General features: G+C 42.6%; 2 protein-coding genes and 1 long non-coding RNA gene across 6 annotated transcripts in view; 1 reads left to right on the top strand and 2 right to left on the bottom strand.

The window, feature by feature from the left end:
- LOC109508245 (uncharacterized) overlaps nt 1–7,583 on the bottom strand; it is a 35,313-nt gene extending 27,730 nt beyond the window's left edge. For 2 of the 3 annotated variants that reach the window (XR_002166622.1, XR_002166624.1), the window contains exons 1-2: nt 4,844–5,132; nt 3,533–3,654 (exon numbers count right to left, since the gene is read on the bottom strand). This is a non-coding gene — a long non-coding RNA (uncharacterized LOC109508245). The other variant, XR_002166623.1, reaches the window with a different exon arrangement.
- Nucleotides 7,584–7,778: 195 nt separating this feature from the next.
- LOC109508233 (heart- and neural crest derivatives-expressed protein 1) lies at nt 7,779–11,272 on the top strand. Its single transcript, XM_019858108.1, has 2 exons — nt 7,779–8,751; nt 10,403–11,272. The coding sequence occupies exons 1-2, from the start codon at nt 8,236–8,238 to the stop codon at nt 10,499–10,501; spliced, it is 615 nt and encodes a 204-aa protein (XP_019713667.1). The 5' UTR covers nt 7,779–8,235; the 3' UTR covers nt 10,502–11,272.
- A 2,779-nt stretch (nt 11,273–14,051) lies between these two features.
- Nucleotides 14,052–18,330, bottom strand: sap30l (sap30-like). Of its 2 annotated transcripts, XM_019858110.1 has the most exons (5): nt 17,685–18,330; nt 16,116–16,238; nt 15,709–15,807; nt 14,359–14,515; nt 14,052–14,325 (listed from the first exon to the last, which is right to left on the bottom strand). In XM_019858110.1, exons 1-4 carry the CDS (start codon nt 17,868–17,870, stop codon nt 14,384–14,386), a joined length of 540 nt encoding a protein of 179 aa, XP_019713669.1. In that variant the 5' UTR covers nt 17,871–18,330; the 3' UTR covers nt 14,052–14,325; nt 14,359–14,383. The 2 variants fall into 2 exon arrangements, with proteins under 2 accessions (XP_019713669.1, XP_019713668.1); XM_019858109.1 differs by having other exon boundaries at nt 14,052–14,515.
- Between the last annotated feature and the right edge of the window lie 890 nt (nt 18,331–19,220).

The raw sequence follows: 19,220 nt of genomic DNA, 5'->3' as shown, positions 1-19,220 counted from the left end.
ACACGCTGGCACGCCGGCGACGGCGTCTTTCAGCTGATACTGCAAAGGTCATCGTGCCAACCGTGCCCCCCGGTAAGCATCCAATCAGAGGTGGCGTTGGTCCTGATAAGCATCCAATCGGAGTCGCAGAGCCTGTCGCGGCATTCCGCGGGGGGCCGAACTGACGCTATCACCGCAGCTGCGAGGCTATTTTTAGACGGCGAGAGATAGGGCCGAGTTTTAGCTGAGGCCAGGACCACGCAAAGAGGGGAAGCAGTCAGGACACGTTAACAAGACGGCAATTTGAAAACCACTTTGGGTTCTTTTAATTCCAGGTTCCTTTTTCTGATGAAATATTCCGCAAAGACATTTTATTGTACACATTTTTTTTCATTGAAAATGCAAACAATAGCACTAATAGTATTCTTGATATTGTGGTTGATTGTAACAAAAGGCGGAGATCTACTATAATGTAAGTTTGAGAACACTGATTGTGCAGACCTCACAAGTTCAAATGAGTAGCCAAATGAAAAACAAATAGAGAAATAAATAAAGAAATGCAAATGACCTTCCAGGTAACACTAATGGCCCAGTGGCACATCTGTGACCCATTCGTGGGCTTTAATGAGTCTGGCCGGCGACGTGTGCAGAGTATGAATGAACAAGCGAGACCACTTTAACTAGCCGCCGCCGCCATTAGGGGCCATTATCTTTGTCCAAAGCACAAATGACCTCCAGAGTGTTGCTGCATTTCTTCCTGATTGGATAAATGGCCTTTCGGAAAAGCGACATCCGACTTTTACGCGGGCAACGACCTCTTTGGGTTATCTCGCCGTAGCGCTGAACGCAAGAAGAATGAGAAGTAAAGCACCCGAAGATTTCATTTGATGCGTGTTCAACAACTTCTCGCATGCCAAAAAGTAACATCGTATTTGTAGCCGAGAAGAAGAAAATCTTTACGGCTACGCCAACGGTATATTAAAAGATATCAGGTGATGACGTCATGGTAAATTCCAAGAATACTTGGGACTTTTTTTTTTTTTTTTTTGCTTACAACTGAGTGCAGACAAAAGTAAAGTGTAATATCATATAACCCGAGCCAACTATAAAAGTAAATCCCTGCACCTGAAATAATTTGAAGTGAAATGAATCTTGGAAGTAAACTGAACCTCAAACCCCCAATGGAGCATTGCGAGGAGTTCTTCTGTGGAGGAAGAACAAGAAGGAATTCTTTGCTATTTTTTTCCCCCTCATTTATTTTACTGGATTTCATCCCCCCCAAAAAAACACTTTGAGCCTCAACCCAGCAGAGTTTTTTGACGACTGGCAAATAGAAGACATGCAGGAAAAGACTTCTATATCTTCTCTGGCATGGCTTCTTGAAGCTTTTTTGTGGCTCTCATCGGAACATACATGTCTGCCATCTTTCATGTTGCTCAGTGACACCAGTATTAGAAGGCTGAACAGTCAAAAATTTCCAAGGTCCTTCTGATTTGAAAATTGACCCCGATAAGTCAGCTTTTGGGCGTTTTGGCGTATGGCTTTTTTGTAGGTCTACTAATAGAGAGGTAAAGATATGGGAAGCAGCTTCGGTTGTCAAGTTTTCCCCCGATATTTCTGGGGCATGACTGACCTGGAAGTGGCCAAAATCACCGCTTCTTCTGACTTTTTTGTCGGTCTACTCAAGATAGACAAGTCTATTAACTTTTATGTAGCTAAATGAAAGCGTATGTAGATTCCATTCTGCTACCGACCTGCTAATGACTTAAAAGGCCCCCAAATGGCAGACTTTCTGTGTCTTTTCAGGCATGGCTTGAGTCCTTTTTGTGGGTCCGCTCAAGATGGACATGTCTACCAAATGTCATATTGGTCAACGAAAACCAGCTTTGGGGGCTGAATTTAAAAAACAAAATCGCAGGGTGCGAGTGACCTTGAAATGGCCAAAATGGCTCACAAATGGGAGCTGTCCTGCAGATTTGTGACAGAAATGGCTTCTTGAGACTTTTTTTGTGGGTCTGCTCACAGTAGACATGTCTACCAAATTCCATGGTGCAAAGCGAAACCAACTTTGGAGGCGGAATTTTCCCCAAGAGATTCTGTGGCAGACCCGCCAAAGTTTGCCAATTTTGAGGATGGGAAAGTCCTCAGACAGGCGACAAAGCAATTTTAAGGGGGCCTTTCACCCCGGCCTGCCTTAAAAGCAAAATTTGTGAGTGGCGCTCGTGCAGTGTGTGGCAAAAATGCTTTTAGAGACGGCGGGTCCCTGATGCGTCTCCAGCGGGAGGTTTGCTCGGGGTCAAGCCTTTACGCCGGTGTTTTGACTGTCAGCCCGGCTGCAATCCTCACGGGCTCGTCTGACACAGAGCAGCCACCCCCTGTTAAAGCCCGACGGCTGTGAAATCATTAGAGCCTCGGCCGGCCCGCCTGCCCGGTGGTCCGCCGGACCGCGGGCACGCATGATGCTCAAGAGCAGGACGTGCTACAAAAGCAGAATCGACACATATCTATATGGCCGCATTTCAAACATTTCACGCCTTTGACTTTTTTTTTTTTTTTTTTTTTTGCCGTTCTTGATGCTGCCTCCCTATTTATATTTAATGATATACTTTTTGTCTTCTATTTTCTCCCTTTCATAATTTTGCTGCTGTAAATTGGGAATTTCTCCATTGTGAGACAAATAAATGTTTTCTTATCTTCTTATCTTAAAAAGCATTCAATTGTGTCGTAGCAATAATCATTTTGCTTAGTAGCAGAAAATAGCGGACTACAGAGTATTGAGGTGTGCATGAGCAAAAGGTTGGTAAATATGAAATACATGGAGGTCCTGAACTTCTTTTCTGATTTTTGTCTGAGCTTTGACTGATTTTTTTTTTTTTTTAGCTAAATGATTCCATATTTTTACTATGGGGATTTAAGTATAACTTAAAAAAAAACTGATGAATGTTAAAACTTGAGTTATTTAATTTCAAGTGAAAAAAGAAAAGTTGTTATTTTGGAGTGAAAAACATTTGCGGAATCATTTTCAGATTTTTTTTTTTAAATTCTGTTGATTGTGTGTACTTTGGTATTTTTTGTATAGTGGACTTGTGAAGATTCGACAGTTTAAAAGTTATGTCAGTTTTTACTAAACTGACGTACACGCGATGTATAAATAATCCACTTTGACATTTTAATTGGTGGAATGTCAGAAAACTTTTTTTCCCAAATCCTATCTAACCTAACAAATTCATTTTCTAGATCTATCATGTATTTATTTTTTAATGGAAGTGATTCCCCCAAAAATTTAACTGACTTTTTAGGCAAAATGCTGCACACTACTTAACTGCAGAGGTGCTCGACCTGCACTAATTTGCCTTCTAAAGAAGAAAATTAAAGCACCCTCCCCACGACCACCACCACAAATAATACATGAATTGAATTCAAGTAAAATTTATGAGATGCTGATCTTAGGTGTATATTTGAAAATAAGTAGGGCAGAAAGAGACACGACCATAAAATTCCTGCTAATAACCATAAATAAAGGAAAAAAACAAAAAGCTGAGAAGTTGCTTACCGAGTGTCACAATGTGTCTTTTCCTTTCCTCCATCTCCTCAGTGTCACCTTCCTGCGGCATTCCAGACGTCGGCCTCTTATCTTTATTGGCTGCGGACGGGCAGAATTACAGAGGGCGAGTCCTGCAGGATCAGAGAAATGTCCTTATCAAGGGCCTGCTGTATGAAATATGTACATAGCGATACAAATATACGCTTAAGAAGAGATGATCGGTGATAGCCAGAGCCAAGCGGGCCGGGAGGGGAGGTGAGGTGAGAGCTAACGCGGAGTGGAATGGCCGCCGTAAAAGTAAACGGTGCGCTAAAGCTGGCAGATCAGCAGCAGTTCAAAAAGCGCTAAGTTTCTCTTGAGAACAGCTTGAGAGCAGTCAATCACGTCGCTGTCCAAGAGAAGACATGCATGTCCAGATTCGGGGCTTAGTTGTTGTTGATGGTGTTTTATTTTTTTTAATTAAAAAAAAAAAATCAACTGTTCTTGATTACATCTGACAAACTTTGGAGATGCTTTTTATTGGACAGCAATGATGTAACCATGGAAGATAATTTATGTACAATCAATGCTAAATTCTTAGCCTTAAAGCGTGATTGCAGATGACATTTTGAAATTATTGTCACAATATCAAGAAAAAAATCGCTTTAAAAAAACGGTCTATGTGATCCAAAAAAGGTTGAATCAACTGGACTTTCCTTGTTTGCCCCCCCCCCCTTGACTATGGAATACGCTCAAAAATGACTTCGCTAATAACCTGGTTAGCTAGCAACTTAACGAATAGTTAGCTTGCAACATTTAAGACATGATAATGGCAGCAAAAAGCACGTTAGAGAGACTGTCCCCCCCCCCCCAAAAAAAACAACGTCAATGTTTTCCAACTGAAATGTACGCATTTTTAATTTGTTCAGGGTTTTACTTCTCAGGTTTTTGCCACTGGCGCAAAATGGAACAGTACACCCAAGAAACAAAATGCACCATCCACAGATTTTTAACATGATTGTCTTCAAACCAGGAAGTAGTCTGCTAACTTTGATCCTTTGGCCAATTTTTGCGCCCCTCGGTCAAGCTACACAAGTACGATTACCGTTTTCTACGTATCGTTGCAGTTGATCGTGTTAAGATTTGGGAAAAAATATATATTTTTATCTTTGCCGAAATACTGGTCGTGACCTAACTAGCTCAGATTGTATCATTCGGCCATTCATTACTTTTATTAAATCACACGTTAACGCACATGAATTAGGAAAAGGCCTGCTAACTCCCGAAAAACATTTTGAGTCTGAAAACATTTTCAGTTTGCGCGGCATACTATGACTTTACATATCTGGGTGAGCCCCTTCTTTCGTGGGTGGTTGACTCGACCGCGACTGTCAAAACGGCGCCACCGCTAGTCTCCTCCAACCCGACTCACCCGTCTTAACTAATACGGCGGCAGCGTTTAGACGGAAACTTGACGTAGTTTTTTTTAACTACTGAAAGAGACGCCGCCGCCATGACGTGCCGCCGCCATGACGTGGCCACCGCTTTTTCCCAGAACGCCGAGCTAGCCGCCGCCGCGTCTAATTAAAGGCGTTGAATTGAATTAGCCTAGCGTGCTGTACTGTAGGCTGGGGAAACACACTTTGACTCACGGGCCCGATGTTTTGTTTGTTTGGAGATGTTAAGAGTTGAAGGCAAGCACTCCGAAGAGGGGGGAAGCGCCGTCTATAGAAACGTCGACGCGACGACACAAACAATTATGCCGGGAATTCATAACACGGCCAAGATGGCTGCTCGCGGCCTATGTAGGTCGTTTCCCTTGGCGATGCCAGGGAAACGGGTGGGGTGGTGGGGGCGGGGTCCTTTGGTGTGGCGGCGGGGCGGCCTGCACTCGCCCCTTTCGGCACCTCCGCGGTATGCTATCAAATCCGAAAAAGAAGATCAAGAGAAGGCGTTTGTGTTTTTCGGCAAAAAAAATAAAGTGACGCAATGGGATGGAGAATAAAAGAATGAGAGAAACGATTCGGGGAAAGACGGCGAGATTGTTTTGGGGGTGGAGGTTTATATTTCATGCCTGCATAGTGGACGTCTTAATCAACAGTGTCAGGTTTGCTTTCTGGAGGCCGCATGGACTTCTTCAGGCTGACAGCCGCGGGGATGCAACTCGCCGGACAAATCCCCCAAAATCTGAAAAAGTGAAACACTCACGGGACAATTCTAGAAGCATGCATGTGGAAATACTGCGTTTGTCGGGAAAATAGTATCAGAAACAGATTTAAATGATCTGTTTCTGATAAAAAAATGTAAAATTCCCATTTTTTCATACATGCAATGTCAAAATAACGGCACAGAGTGACAAATGTGTTGTTTATTGTTCGTTTTTTAAGAAAAAAGTAATAAATTTTCAAATATCCAAATTTTGTGATTTCAAAAACATTTATTTAAAAATTAGATTTTTTTAAATTCAGCTATTGTTTCTTTATTCTGCATTATTTTTTATTTCAGTTTTTAAAATATATATCTTAATGCATTTAATTTGTATGTGGATTTTAAAATATTTTTGTATTTTTCTTGAGTCCTAATACTTTGTATATCCGACGTGACTTATATTTTTACAATATACTATTGATTTATAATGCACCTCGTGTTTTATTTTCTGCATGCGTTGATTTTTTTGGTTAAGATTTATATTTTAATATTGTTGTTGAATTGATACTTTTTAAAATATAAGTATTTTTATTGTTTGAAAAAATAGGATACTACAAATAAAAAAAGTAGAAACTATGAGCCAAATGAAAAGGGGAATATTGTAATTAATAAATAAAATAAATTCGAGAGGCATAGTTTGTATTACTTTCATGGGAAACTTAAGAAACACATTGATGGCTCAATATTAGCACTATGAATACAAATATAAGTTACTAATATACATATTAGTATTACATAAAAAGCATTACCTTTTCAAATAGGCTCTTGGCCATGGTGCAGGTTTACCTAATCAACTGGCCAGCAAAAAGATGAATAAATAAATAATAAATAAATTAAACCACATCAACACAAAGCTCAGAGGCTCGACAGGACGTAGTGACAGATGATTATTTAAAAGAAAAGGCAGCAAAGTGGCGCTGTGTAAACACAGTAAGAAGAGCGAGCAGCTTCGATGGAATATATGCAGGAGAAAGAAAAAAAAAGAAACACACCCTGCGTGATTTATGGTTGTATTTAGATAAGACGCGGCCGTAAATGGTTTGAAAATAGCGTCAAGGTCACGCGATGTAATGAGATCGTGTTGCTTTTGGGTTTTTACGCCTGCATGGACAGAAGGCGAGCAAGAGCGGGGTGGTGGGGCGAGTGGGGGGGGGCAGAAGTGCGAAAGCGCTCACCATTCTCAAAAACATCGCATATTAACTCACAATGTTAAGATCATGGGAGAGAAAACACACAAAATATATCCATTAAATAAATTTAAACTCACCATTAAATCTTGAAAATGTTTCAAACTATGACTTTGTTTTTAAATGTCTAATAAATTTAAGAGGACGAGTCTCGCCACAAATTATCCTGACAGTAGGTTCTGTGCGCCCCCATTCGTCTAACTGCGGTATTCAGTTGAAGTTCAGGTCTATTTAATACGAATTAAGTTGCAAATTTCACAAATTTTTTAATCCATCAAGGGGTGGCCATTTTGTCACTTGTTGTCGCCTGAAAATGACGTCATTGTTACCAACCACGGTGAAGCTTGCAAACATGAACAAATCCAAACAGGTGAGAGATACACATAAGGGTCCATCTGACCTGGACATTGCAATTTTCTAAGACTATTGCAGACGTGATCATTAGAAAACGTAAATACTGGCAGTGATTTATAGAATATGTAATATGTATCTGTTCCTAATTATTTTCGAGAAATCCATCCATCCATTTTCAACACTGCTTATCCTGAACAGGTTCGCGAGGGGGGAAGTGTGGGGAGGGGCGTCTGCTGAAGCCCATCTCAGCTGAGTTCGTGCAGAAGACAGACTCCACCCTGAACTGGTCGCCAGTTAGTTGCAGGGCACACATTCAGACCAACAACCATCCACAACCATACCGTCACCGAGTGGGAACTGATCGCACAATGCCCGCACACAGGTCAGGCGACTGTACCACGTCACCATCAATGACTTATTTCGAGACATCCTTAACATGTTCAGCGTCTTCTCATGAATAGCATATACGATTCATAATTACATCATATTATTATAGGGCACGTTGGTGATTTCAGTAGTGCGTGTCCAGTTCCCAATAAGTAGGTTTCCCTTTGAAAAGGGTTGCTACAAAAAGTCAGATCGTGTGTACATGTTGTGGGGAAACCAATCATTTCATGTTCATCAAAACCAGACGGCGATTGCGTCACTGAAGCTTGGCTTTTCTGTGGAGCTGCCCCACCAAACTCCTCCCATTCTCCACCGCATTGGGCGCCCCCAGGACGCGCACTCCTTTATAAACCTGTCCGCCTCGCACCTTCTGCCGGGTCAAATTTCTCCGAACAACCGGTGGAGCCTCACCGTGGAAATTACATCGCAAGAGTGGCGCTTTTGTGGAATTATAAATTTCGTTGCGAGTGATTTTTTTTCTCCCTTCTTTAAAATGAGACATGTTGGATAAATAACTGAGCGGTGAATGACTCGTGCAAGTGGTCAAGAAGCGAGACCCCAAGCGAGAGCAGCAGCAGCAGCAGAAGTCGGGCCAGGATGAACTTGATCGGGGGCTACCACCACCACCACCACCACCACCTCATGCCCGAAGCCTTTCCATTCGTGCAGCGCTGCCACCAGGACGCCCCGCCCTACTTCCAGAGTTGGGTGCTCAACCACGGCGAGGTGCCTCCGGACTTCCACATCCAGGCGCCCTACCCGGCCGGCGCGGAGTTGACGCCGGGCGCCGCCGCCTCCTCAGTCGCCACCTCGCAGCACGACCACGCCCGCTTGGAGGGCCTGCAGGCCGGCATGGCCAAGCGGCGGGCGTCGGGGCCCAAGAAGGAGCGCCGGCGGACGGAGAGCATCAACACGGCGTTCGCCGAGCTGCGGGAGTGCATCCCCAACGTGCCGGCAGACACCAAACTGTCCAAAATCAAGACGCTGCGCCTGGCCACCAGCTACATCGCCTACCTGATGGACGTGCTGGCCAAGGATGCCGGAGAGACTGAAGGCTTCAAGGCCGAAATTAAGAAATTTGAGAATCGGGATCTGAAAAGGAAAAGGGAGATGGTGAGTGTGGACGTTTTGCGAGGTCCACGCCAAAGGACGCAATCGCACGCTCATTCCATTCTGTCGAGTCGCTGCTTTCGACGCGGGCATCCCTTTCACGGAGGTTTGCGTTACACTGGCTGATTTTTAAAGAGAGGCTGGTCATTGAAATCGCATTACAGAATCGTGTATGGTCAGTTAAGTACACTTGAAAATTGGGGATGTGAAAAGGGTCAGTGATTGGAATTTTACACGCGCCACAGAAAGTTAATTTCGTTGGTCTTACTGTAAATGAGGAGCTTTTTCACACAGGCTTGCTTTAAATCGGCTAATTTTGAATCTGAGTCTTTTATGTAAAAAAACACTGCTTTATTATGATTTAATTTGGATCAATAAAGAAAATGGTAACTGCCCGTGATGCATGCTTACAGTGAGTAAATTTAACAGCTGCGTTATTCCCCAAATAAATGGTCCACTGCAACCGAAATAAGACCAATTAAATTCATTACGATCTTATGTCAACAGTGACCTTGAAACGAAAGTTTGCATTAAATCAGTGTTTCTCAGGGGAGTCTGATGTTTAAAACTTACTTTCAAAATCCGTGATCTAATAAAAGAAAAGGGAAGAGGCTACATTTGGAAGTTTACGTTCTTCACAGTGAGTGAAATAGTGACTGAAATCAACTTGATGCTATGCCAATGTTTAGTTTTTTTAATGGATGGTTGCTTCAAACTGCCTAAGGTGTCTGGTATATTTTTAAAAAATGCAGTTCAAAACTGGATACTCAAAACAAAATGACTATTTTAAATCCGTGATCTGGAAACTAAAATGGATCCCCCTTTGCACGTTTATAATCGAAAATAATAGTAACTTCAAATTGTTTTGGTTTTATTAGTTTAAAAAATATTTTTTTCTTTCGACCTATTGGATTTGAAAGGAACATTGGTATTTAAAACTCACATCTGTAAAAAAAAAAAAAAAACTAAACTGGAGCTGGTTCACATGCGTACATTAAATGTGACTTTTTCGTCAAACAACTTTGTGAGGTTTACTTCAACTGGGTTAATCTTAATGGGAGGCTGCTTTATAAAATGCCATCTGAAAACTGAATATTTAAGTAAACCATTCGGAACTTTGGATCTGAAAGACACTGCTCTATAATACAGTTGAGTTGAGTTGAAAAGGGGAGATGATAAGTCTGGAGTTTGCGTTCATAAGTTCACAGTTCACGTTCTGCAAGTACAACATTGTCGCATTTCCAACTGTGAAATTTAGGACGAATTTTGTTCAAAATATATCAGCAGAGAAATATTCAGGAAATTCGACACATAATTATATACGCTTCAGTAGCCAAACACACAGTCTACAATACTTAAACAGATCAATAAATACACGTAAATTTAATTCACATTGAACGTCACGTGTGGATAAAAATACGGGGCAGTGCAAAAAAAAAAAAATTTTTAAAAGTACGTCAAGCTAAATTCCAACAAGTATGCGAATATTTGTTCACAACATTTTGAGGGTAATACTTGAAAATAATTTTAAATCGTAGTAGAATACACTTTTAAAACACGGTATGTACTGTGTATGGGATATTTGTGTCTTATTTTGTCACGTTATCACAAACTTTGTTTCTTCTTCTTATGATCATTTTTGTCGCTCGTGCAGAACGAAGGTCCAGCACAGGACTCGTTTGGTCCCGAGAAGAAAGTGAAGGGTCGGACCGGGTGGCCGCAGCAGGTTTGGGCTCTGGAGCTCAACCAATGACCCACGCCCCCCAAAAAAATAACTCCCAAACCACTTGTACGGCCGCACGTGAACGCATCATCGTCATCCGTTTGAAGAAAAAGGGACTTTTCATATTCTCTCCTGCTGTTTAATAAGAAATGTGGAATATTGTGTTTATCCCTCCTTCTTGCTGTGTCCCCAACAACCCACGAAAAAAAGTTTAAATTATGTGTTGAAAACAAAACCAATACATTTAAATTATTCTTTCATTTTTTGTCCCACGTTTTAAAATTGCAACACCTGTACTGTCTTCCTTTTGGTGGCAATTTTATTCGGGGATCTAGTTGATTATTTTAACTGCCTTTTTTTGATGGGGGGCTACGCTTTTGTTTTGTGTTTGTATTGGCACATTTTATTTCTTGGTCTACTGTTGCTCGGTTTTGTGTGTACGAATGTCGTGTTTGGTAGCGTAAGGTGAAGTCATTTCATTGGATATAACGTAAGAAAAAAATCGAAAGGAAAATACTAAATGACATCATGTATATTTTCCACCGAGTGTGAAGCCATACTCAAGACAGAAGACGTAAACATTGTGACTTTTTTGTATGCCTTGTTGTATAATAAGAATCTACCTCAACGTGCTCACTGTCCGCTTGAATAGACGCACTCGAATGTTGTTCACCTTCAACGCAGCTTGACTCACTCGCAAACGACAAGAAAAAGTACGACTTCAATGATTTGTGCAAAATGTGGATGGGAATGTACATTATACGTGAAGCTATATAATAAATTGAAATTTTATGACTCCCACCATTTTGTGACGTTTCTCATTTTTGCGCAAGATCACGTCACGTATTAAGACGTCACATAAGAAAAATGAACATTGCCGATTCGTGTTATGCTTTCTGAATTTGAGAAGGGATATGAGATTTCAGTAGTTTCCTTCACTGGCGTGATTACATGTAGCAAATTTGGAGTTTGGTCAGAATGTCAATGGTATTTTTTTTTTTATTAAATGCTCTTCAAAGTATGGGGAAAATACAATACAAAAAAATGTTAATTGTTGATCCAGTCATTGAATCATCTCGAAACATAACACTTGAAAATCAGAGACAAACTCGATTTGGAATCAAACCAAATTACAGTCAAACTTGTCATCCCATTTCAAGTTTCCACTTAAAAAAAATAGCTGTGTTTGCAAACAATTGTGTCACCTAGTGGTGTCTTACTGTCACTGCTGGAGTTAATTAAACGAGTCGAGTCACAAACATAATTTGCTATTCAACCGAAATAAAGTAAAACTACTCACCGCTTTCCAGGAAGCCTGCAAATGAAGGAACAGAAAGTGTTTGGTGAGCAATACTGTCACCTAGTGGTGTGTTTTAGAAACTGCTGGAGTTCATTGCAAGCGTCATTGAATACATCTTGTTCAACAAAAGTTAAAAGCAAAAGCACTCAGTCCCACATATAGATAGGCCTGTACATTTATTCATTGCATTAGCAGGAGCATTAAGCAGCCATATTTAAATACAAGTGTGATTTCTAATACAAAGGTTACAAGTTAATACGGCTGTTGTCGCTTACGCGTGAATAAAGACGGATGGTTATCCCCTACGTGATCCTAACGAAAACTACCAGCAAAAATGAAAATGTGGGGAATAAAAACAAAAACAATCTCAAATAAAAACCTGTCAAATGTATCCAAGCATCAACGCAGTGAAAAACACAAGTGTTTTTACTGAACGGGACACTCAAATTTTGTCATTGAGTAACTACCGCCAAAGGAAAGCTAGCCTCAGCTAGCTAAGATTTCAAACTAGCATGAAACATCGTAGCGCAGTGCTGACAGACGCTCTTCATCGGTGACATAATTTAACCCTCCTGTTAACATTGGCTTCTCAGAAAACGCAATCGTATTCTTAGGTCAATCTGACCCGTTACCCAAAATTGTGCTTGGAATCACTACACAAAAATAAAAAAATAATTAAAAAAAAAAATATAGGACAGACACATACGGTATCAGACTTGTGGCGCCCTCTGCTGACGCTAATGGTCACTGCGAGTTATAGACAAAGAGCTTTGTGTTTCAATGCTAACAAGTAACACTAAAATGTGTGGGTTTTTTTTTTTTACCATCTTGTAAAATTCAGAGTGATCCTGGGTCAATTTCACCCATTATTTAAAAATGGTCAGAATTAGGAAAACCCATTCCCCAAACACGTACTGAAGCCTATACACTTAAAAGTTTAAAAAAAAAAAAAGACATGAATTTTTACATTGGGTCAATTTGACCTGCAACATAACAGGAAGGTTAAACAATGGGCCTCATGATTTTAACATGTCAGCGGTTACAAATATTTTTGGAGAGGGCTTTTAAAACTCCCGTTACATTCATTTCTCATTAATAGAATAGTCAATTTTACCTATTATCCATAAAGTGTCATCAATAAAGGGGGAAAAAATCATGTACTGTAGCCACTAATTAAGGAAAAAAAAAAAAATTATAATCGGTCAATTTGACCCCAACATAACAGGAGGGTTTTTAGCCTGTCACTGATAACAATTAGCACAAAATTTTTCTGTACAGGCTTCTCTGCAACCTGCCTGTTAGGTTTGTTTCCAAGAAACATAAAGAATGTTCCTGGGTCAATTCAATCCATAATTCAAAACCTGTAGGAAATTGAAAAAAAAAAAAAAAACCCCCCCGCCACATCCAATAAGGATGGCTTTCAAGCAATGATCACACTTCTGTGTGAAACTTGACAATAATTCAGCAGCTTGGTCATGATGTCCTGCCTCCACAAGTTAAATTTGGCCGTTTCATTTGGAGCTTAGCTGTCTCCAGAAGTCTTCAATAGCAAGTTAGCGCAGAGCGCCGATGCGGATGTGGAACCGGGAGTCGCGGCTTGGAGTTGAAGCGGATTACGTGGGACAGGAGTAGTGAACTAATCTCTTTTTGTCAATGGACGCTGCAGCTTCGTGTTTGCTTTCAAAACTTAGCTTGTAGCAGACGTGCACATTTTCAGCATGACGTCTCTGATCCACTGGTAAAAGGACACTTTGATCCTCTCCTCTTTCATCTATAACTGCTTCAGACAACAAAGTGTATGCAGGCAGGAAAGTGGTGAAGATTGCACGACTGTCTGTGTCCTATGTGTTGTGTTGTGTTATTTTTGTTATTTTGACTTCAAGATGGCGCCGCGTGAGTGGCTGCCTTTCCAGCAGCTCCTATATTTTGTTGTTCTACTTCTTCCATTCATAACTTTGCTGCTGTGAATTGGGAATTTCTCCATTGCGAGACTAATAAAGGTTTTCTTATCTTATCTTATCTCATCTTTTAGTTCAGAATTAGATATATTATTGATCATCCAATCCTGTTGTACTTGTTCACACACATTAATCCATTGTACTTAAAACTTATAAAATGGGCCCATTGGAACCCGCAAAATAACAGGAGGGTTAAAAACGGGCCAAGTGCCTTCAGCATGTCAGTGCTAACAATAGCTGTCTGCAGTGCGCATGTTGGTGGAGAAAAGACCACATGCAAATGTCAGCAGTCCTGTCTGGGCGCTTGAGGTCCAAATCAAGTTTTTTTTTTCTCTGTCTTTTAAGTACATGACGTTGTCTTTCCTGACGAGGTTAAAGGGGACATTCTGTCGGCGGGAGAGTGAGCCTTTTTCTGTCATGGTGGACAGTTGACACATGTCCGGTCAAAATTGCATCCTGGTCCTAGAGTCACAACCATTCGGGCGAACGGAACGATGGCCCATGGATGGCTGCGACTCAAAAAAAAAAAAAAGTCCTCCTGGGATGCACTTGAATTGAGGATCCAGTTTTTGGTTGTTTCGCCATGTCTGGTCGTGTTCATCGCTTGTGTTTTTTTTTTCCCCCTGTCTGCGTGTGTGTTTTTGTTGTTTTGTTTCAGTCGAGTGGTTTGCTGCTGCCGTCACCCTTCTGGTCCAAGCGGCTCTTGCTGCTTTTCACCATGTAAATAAAGTAGGTCAGCGTTTCCTTCTCGTTCACCGGAATGTTCCTGAAGTGACGGCTCACCGTCTGCAGAGGCACAGGAAACAAAGATTCGATAGTCAGAAGCATGCGCCCTTCGCTGGTTAGTCGACAATAATCTGCGGCCGGCTCATCCCGGACGGGGTTCGGCCCATCTCATAGCTTCTTCCAGTTTCGTCCGGCAATTTTTGTTTTTCAACTTGACGCACCTGTGTCGCGGTTACAGAAAATTCCCCGGTCCGCTCTGTCGATACCATCAGTGCAAAAGTGGCTCCTTTTTGCTTTTTAAAGCTTTGTTGTTGTAGGGCCGTGGACAAAAATCTTTCCTTCTGTTCTGAATACATTCACTCAATGGATGTTTATTTAGCTGATTGGCCATTTGTAGGTCAGGATTTTCAGGTGCTGCCCGAGAGGTGTTTCTGACTTGTGCTTGACAGCAAGTGAGCAACCGCCCTGAGCTTAGCGGACAAAGCTTAGCTTTAAAAAAAAAAAAAAAAGACAAATTTAATAAAAATGTAAAAAAATAAACAAACACTCAGCGCGGCTGAGCACGATGGGGGACACTGGCACAGCTGTGGGCGGTTGTCGGCTGCGGACCGCCGCGTTATTAATGACGTGCGTGGCTCGTTAAAACAACGTCCAGAGTCTGGGGAAACGTTCAACTTGCCGGCGGGTGCCATTCATCCGCCGTTGGCGCCCGACGCCAACTCCCCCGCCGCTTGGCTCGAATACAGGAGGTTTTCATAAGGCAGCTGCCGCAAAGTCCACCTGTCGATGCGGCAAATTAGTCTAACAATCTCTCAGTGAGCAATTACGGCCGCGTGGGAGCCGCGACACCGCGTACGTCAAAGTCAACGAGGACTGCAGTTGACCACGAGGAACGCCTATAACGAGGACAACATGGCATCGGGTCCGAGCCTGCACTGAAAAGCCAATTTCACATCGTAGTAGGTGCGAGGAAAGTCCATGTAAGGTCCACGTTGTACTACAGTGTTTTCAATTTTGGCATACAATAACCACATTGCACGAGTGATGCAAAACTGTTTTTGTTCTATTACACGACAATTGAAATCCTGAGTATCCTTCTGCCATTAAAAGTAGTCGAGTTTGGACAACAAAGCTCACGAGGTCGAGCAAATTTATCGCCGTCTGCTCGTAGTTTCAAATACACGTCATTCACACTTATTTGCGGTCGCCTAATGGCATTCCGGTGGATTTGCGGTTGTGATATGTGCGATCACCTCTGCCAGCTGGGCCTTGTTGAGGCCTGGCCTGGTCTGCAGCTTGTAGTGTCGCTTGTAGCGTCGCAACGTGTTCACCTGCAGCTGGAACAGGTCCACCTGCGAAGACGCGACACAGGGTCAGTCAGAGCGCCAGAGTCCTGGATTGGAATCATCTCACCACACCAACACCATTGCGCCCTCACAGACAGTCGGAACTCACCTAAAGATTAGTGAACTTCAACACTACTATCAACACATCAACCAACGTGAAATTCATCAACCAGATTAGTGACGAATTCTTTTCTTGAGCACAGTATACAAGTTTCTACGGCTAATGTGGATCAGGTTTTAAACATTCCAAACGGTACGGCGACGAGCTGAACTCTCACACTTTGTGCGGACAGGAGCTCAAGGGAACGCTTTACCTCTGGCACCTCCACGTCATGATCCGGGGACTCGCCGCCATCGTCGCTCGTCTTCCTCTTCCTCTTGTTGCGCACGCTCTGGATGAAATTCTTGTGGAAGTCACAGATGTACAAGTGGCGCACCTACACGCATACACACAAAAAAAAAAGTGGAAGGGAAATGCCGTTCAAGTATAGTTCACAGTGGCATAACATTCCCGAGCAGCTGTGTAACAGGAACTTTCCCTGCTGACAAATCTGCACACTAAGCCCAGTGGATATCTGGAGTGTATCAAGGCTTAAAAAAAAAAGAAAAAAAAAATCACAGCCACATGTGCATGTGTTTTGTTGTGGATTTAGCTATCAAGCTCACCGAGTGCTTCACAGAAGCATGCGAGCTTGCCATTAGGCCACAAGTGCCGACTGCCTACTGGAATGTTCCTTTCAATCCGTCCTCCCGCGACCTTGGTGAATGTACTGTAGGTCATGCCTTTGACATGGCTCGCCGCATGTGATGGAGGACATGTGAAAATTTGGCGGGTCTGGAAAGCATCGATTGTGCGGTTCTAAAGTCTTGCATAGGACACTGAATGTTTTGTGACATCTTGCCGAGGCCAAGCCCCATCGACGAGGAAGCACAGTTGATGCTCGAGTGCATTTTGGTCTATAGAGGTTTCCAGGTCAATTTTGAAGGCTTTGCAGGCTCCAAAAATGTGTTCCCATCGTCTTTTCTAAAATAACCAACTTGTGCACACAGCCAGTGACCCTGTGCAAACAAACAGCCTTTGCGGCAACATCGTTTTACATTCATTAAAACAAAGGCGCTTAAAAGCCTCTAAAATGTTGACACAATTATTCAAATTCAAGTTGCAAAACACTCTCACCAAGTCATCAACCAACCACAAATGACTGTGTGCAACAATTAGTAGCCCCAAAAAAAAAAAAAGCCTTTTCTGGTTTCAAGCAGCTTTTTATCTATGATTTTATGCGTTTTAAAAACAGCTTTTGTGCATAAGCTTCTGATATGTTCACACTTCTCTATATTTGAGTGGCAAAACACTGTCACCGTGTAACCACAAAGCAGACATGACTCGGTTCGAGTGAAAAACAAACGCGTGGAAACGAATCGAGTCTACGCTTGCCTATTTAGGCTGCAAAAACATGACATGGCAGAAGTTAGCGGCGGTCAAGCTCAACATCTTGACAATGTAGGACGCTTTTTAAAATAGTAGGCCAGTGTTATTCGCACAAAACGTCCTCGCCGGAGAGTTGGACTAAGTCGACTCGGAAGTGCTAAAGCAGCTAACTTTAGCACCGTTCTCTAAACTCGCTCGTTGATACGTCGCAGAACGCGACAAACCAAAAACCTTCTGGACACAAACAAAGCCCAACTGAGCTCACTTGACCCAAAAAGTAAGCGAAGACTATGAAAACTAAACACCATGTTGCGCATCCGATTGGAAGTATCTTAACGTTAGCTGTCAATCAGCCGGCCAACATGTCTCGCTGAGCGGGGAGCCCACATGGGGAAAAGTCGTCGTGTTTTATTTTCCCTCTCTCTCTCTCCCTCGCTTTTGCACTATTACTCACGCTCTTGTCGATGTCCAGCTTGAGTTTCTTCTGCGAAATGCTCTTCTGGATCCGCTTGCTGAAGGAGGCATTGCCGGCCGAGCGGCCGCAGCGCTCGCCGTCCTCGATCAGGCAGCAGCTCTGGCCGTAGAGGGGCGGCGCGGGCGGCCCGTCGTGGCTGTCCTCCTCGGTACTGAAGCCATTCATCCTGGAGGGGGCCACTCCTTGCGGAATTCGCCAACAAAACAATGTAACTCACACCACAAAATCCCTTCCGAGAGCCCAAGTCCGTCGAGATAACGAGCGGGTTGGGCTTGCACTGCCCCCCCTCAAGTGTGGCGTATTTAAAGGCAAAATCCTCCAAAGCGAGTCGAAAACATGCTCCCGTCTGTCGCCATTCGACCAACCCAACCGCGGCCAGCTAACGTGTGCTAGCTACGGCTAGTTAGCACAAGCGCAAGGTGGACTGGATATTCCGAAGAGAGTCCACGTTTCGCATATGACAGCAGTCTCGAACGACTGCGGCGCGGCTTAAGATGAAACTCGACGGGCGCAACAACTTTTTTCGCGGTTTAAAACAAACCTGCCGATGAATTCACAACAATCGCGTTCTACAATGGACGTGCTGAAGTGTATGTAACGGAAGTTTCCCTCCCTCGTCAAGATTGGTCAGTTTGTAGATGAAGGTGGGTTTTGCGAGGAAAACGCCGCAATGTGATTGGCTGTGACCAACGCCGGTCTTGTCTTGACACCTCCCTGTGCATGACTCCGGTGTTTTCCAACACAAGTTTGTCGTGGTGGTAAACGCCGGGGACATTTAACGACGCATTTGACCCATTTTCGACAGGTTAGAATCACAAAACATTCGGTTAATCCTTTAGGTATCCGGAACGGGTCATGAATAATTAAATTACGATTGAGAAACAATTCCAACAACCTGTTAACGCGACGTTAACTCTGCGAAACCAATCACTCTGATTAAACTCTATTTATGATTCTACTTCCCACGTGTTCTGAAATAATTGCGTGCATTTATTATCATTATGCATTCAAAGATATTCATTGCAAGACGCATGCTGTTGACATCGCTATGGTGTGACTCCATCAATGACTTTACAGGGGGCAGCAGAGTCTATTAAATGAAACAAGCTTAGGCTGTCCAAAAATGTTTTTAAGCCACTTTTGAAACATTTCCAAGAGCCTGCTTTGATGCATTCACTTTATTTAATGTTTACAAAAAAAAACCAAAACACCACCACCCACTTGAAAGTAAAATACTGGGGTTAAACGTCAAGGGTTTTTTTTGTAGTCAGTTTTAAAACCCTGCTTATTTGAAAAGCCGTCTTTATTATAATACTTAAGGATGCTGTCTGCTTACCATTTGTCTGGCTTTTGTGCACCATCTCATGCTCAGACGATGTGGAAGGTTCACGCAGAGGACGCCATTAAAAAAAGTGGCAGAGCAGAAAAGCAAATTGGATTATTGTCTTGATGAGGCCAATAAAGGCTTTAATGGAGCTTTAAGATGAGACTTTTGGAGAGAAATGCTGTGAGAAT

Source organism: Hippocampus comes, unplaced genomic scaffold (genome assembly GCF_001891065.2).
Source record: "Hippocampus comes isolate QL1 unplaced genomic scaffold, H_comes_QL1_v1.1 scaffold265, whole genome shotgun sequence".
Taxonomy (NCBI): domain Eukaryota; kingdom Metazoa; phylum Chordata; class Actinopteri; order Syngnathiformes; family Syngnathidae; genus Hippocampus; species Hippocampus comes.
The sequence above is the reverse complement of the archived record's forward strand: the minus strand, read 5'-3'. Positions and strand labels throughout refer to the sequence as shown.

Bases quoted from the DNA above. Each gene is read 5' to 3' on its own strand.
- LOC109508233 (XM_019858108.1), top strand. From the start codon at position 8,236: ATGAACTTGATCGGGGGCTACCACCACCACCACCACCACCACCTCATG. The intron at 8,752-10,402 runs GTGAGTGTGGAC...TCGCTCGTGCAG, and splicing joins TGAAAAGGAAAAGGGAGATG to AACGAAGGTCCAGCACAGGA.
- sap30l (XM_019858109.1), bottom strand. From the start codon at position 17,870: ATGAATGGCTTCAGTACCGAGGAGGACAGCCACGACGGGCCGCCCGCG. The intron at 16,239-17,684 runs GTGAGTAATAGT...GTATGCGTGTAG, and splicing joins AGCTGGACATCGACAAGAGC to GTGCGCCACTTGTACATCTG. The intron at 14,516-15,708 runs GTGATCGCACAT...GTGCCTCTGCAG, and splicing joins ACAAGGCCCAGCTGGCAGAG to ACGGTGAGCCGTCACTTCAG.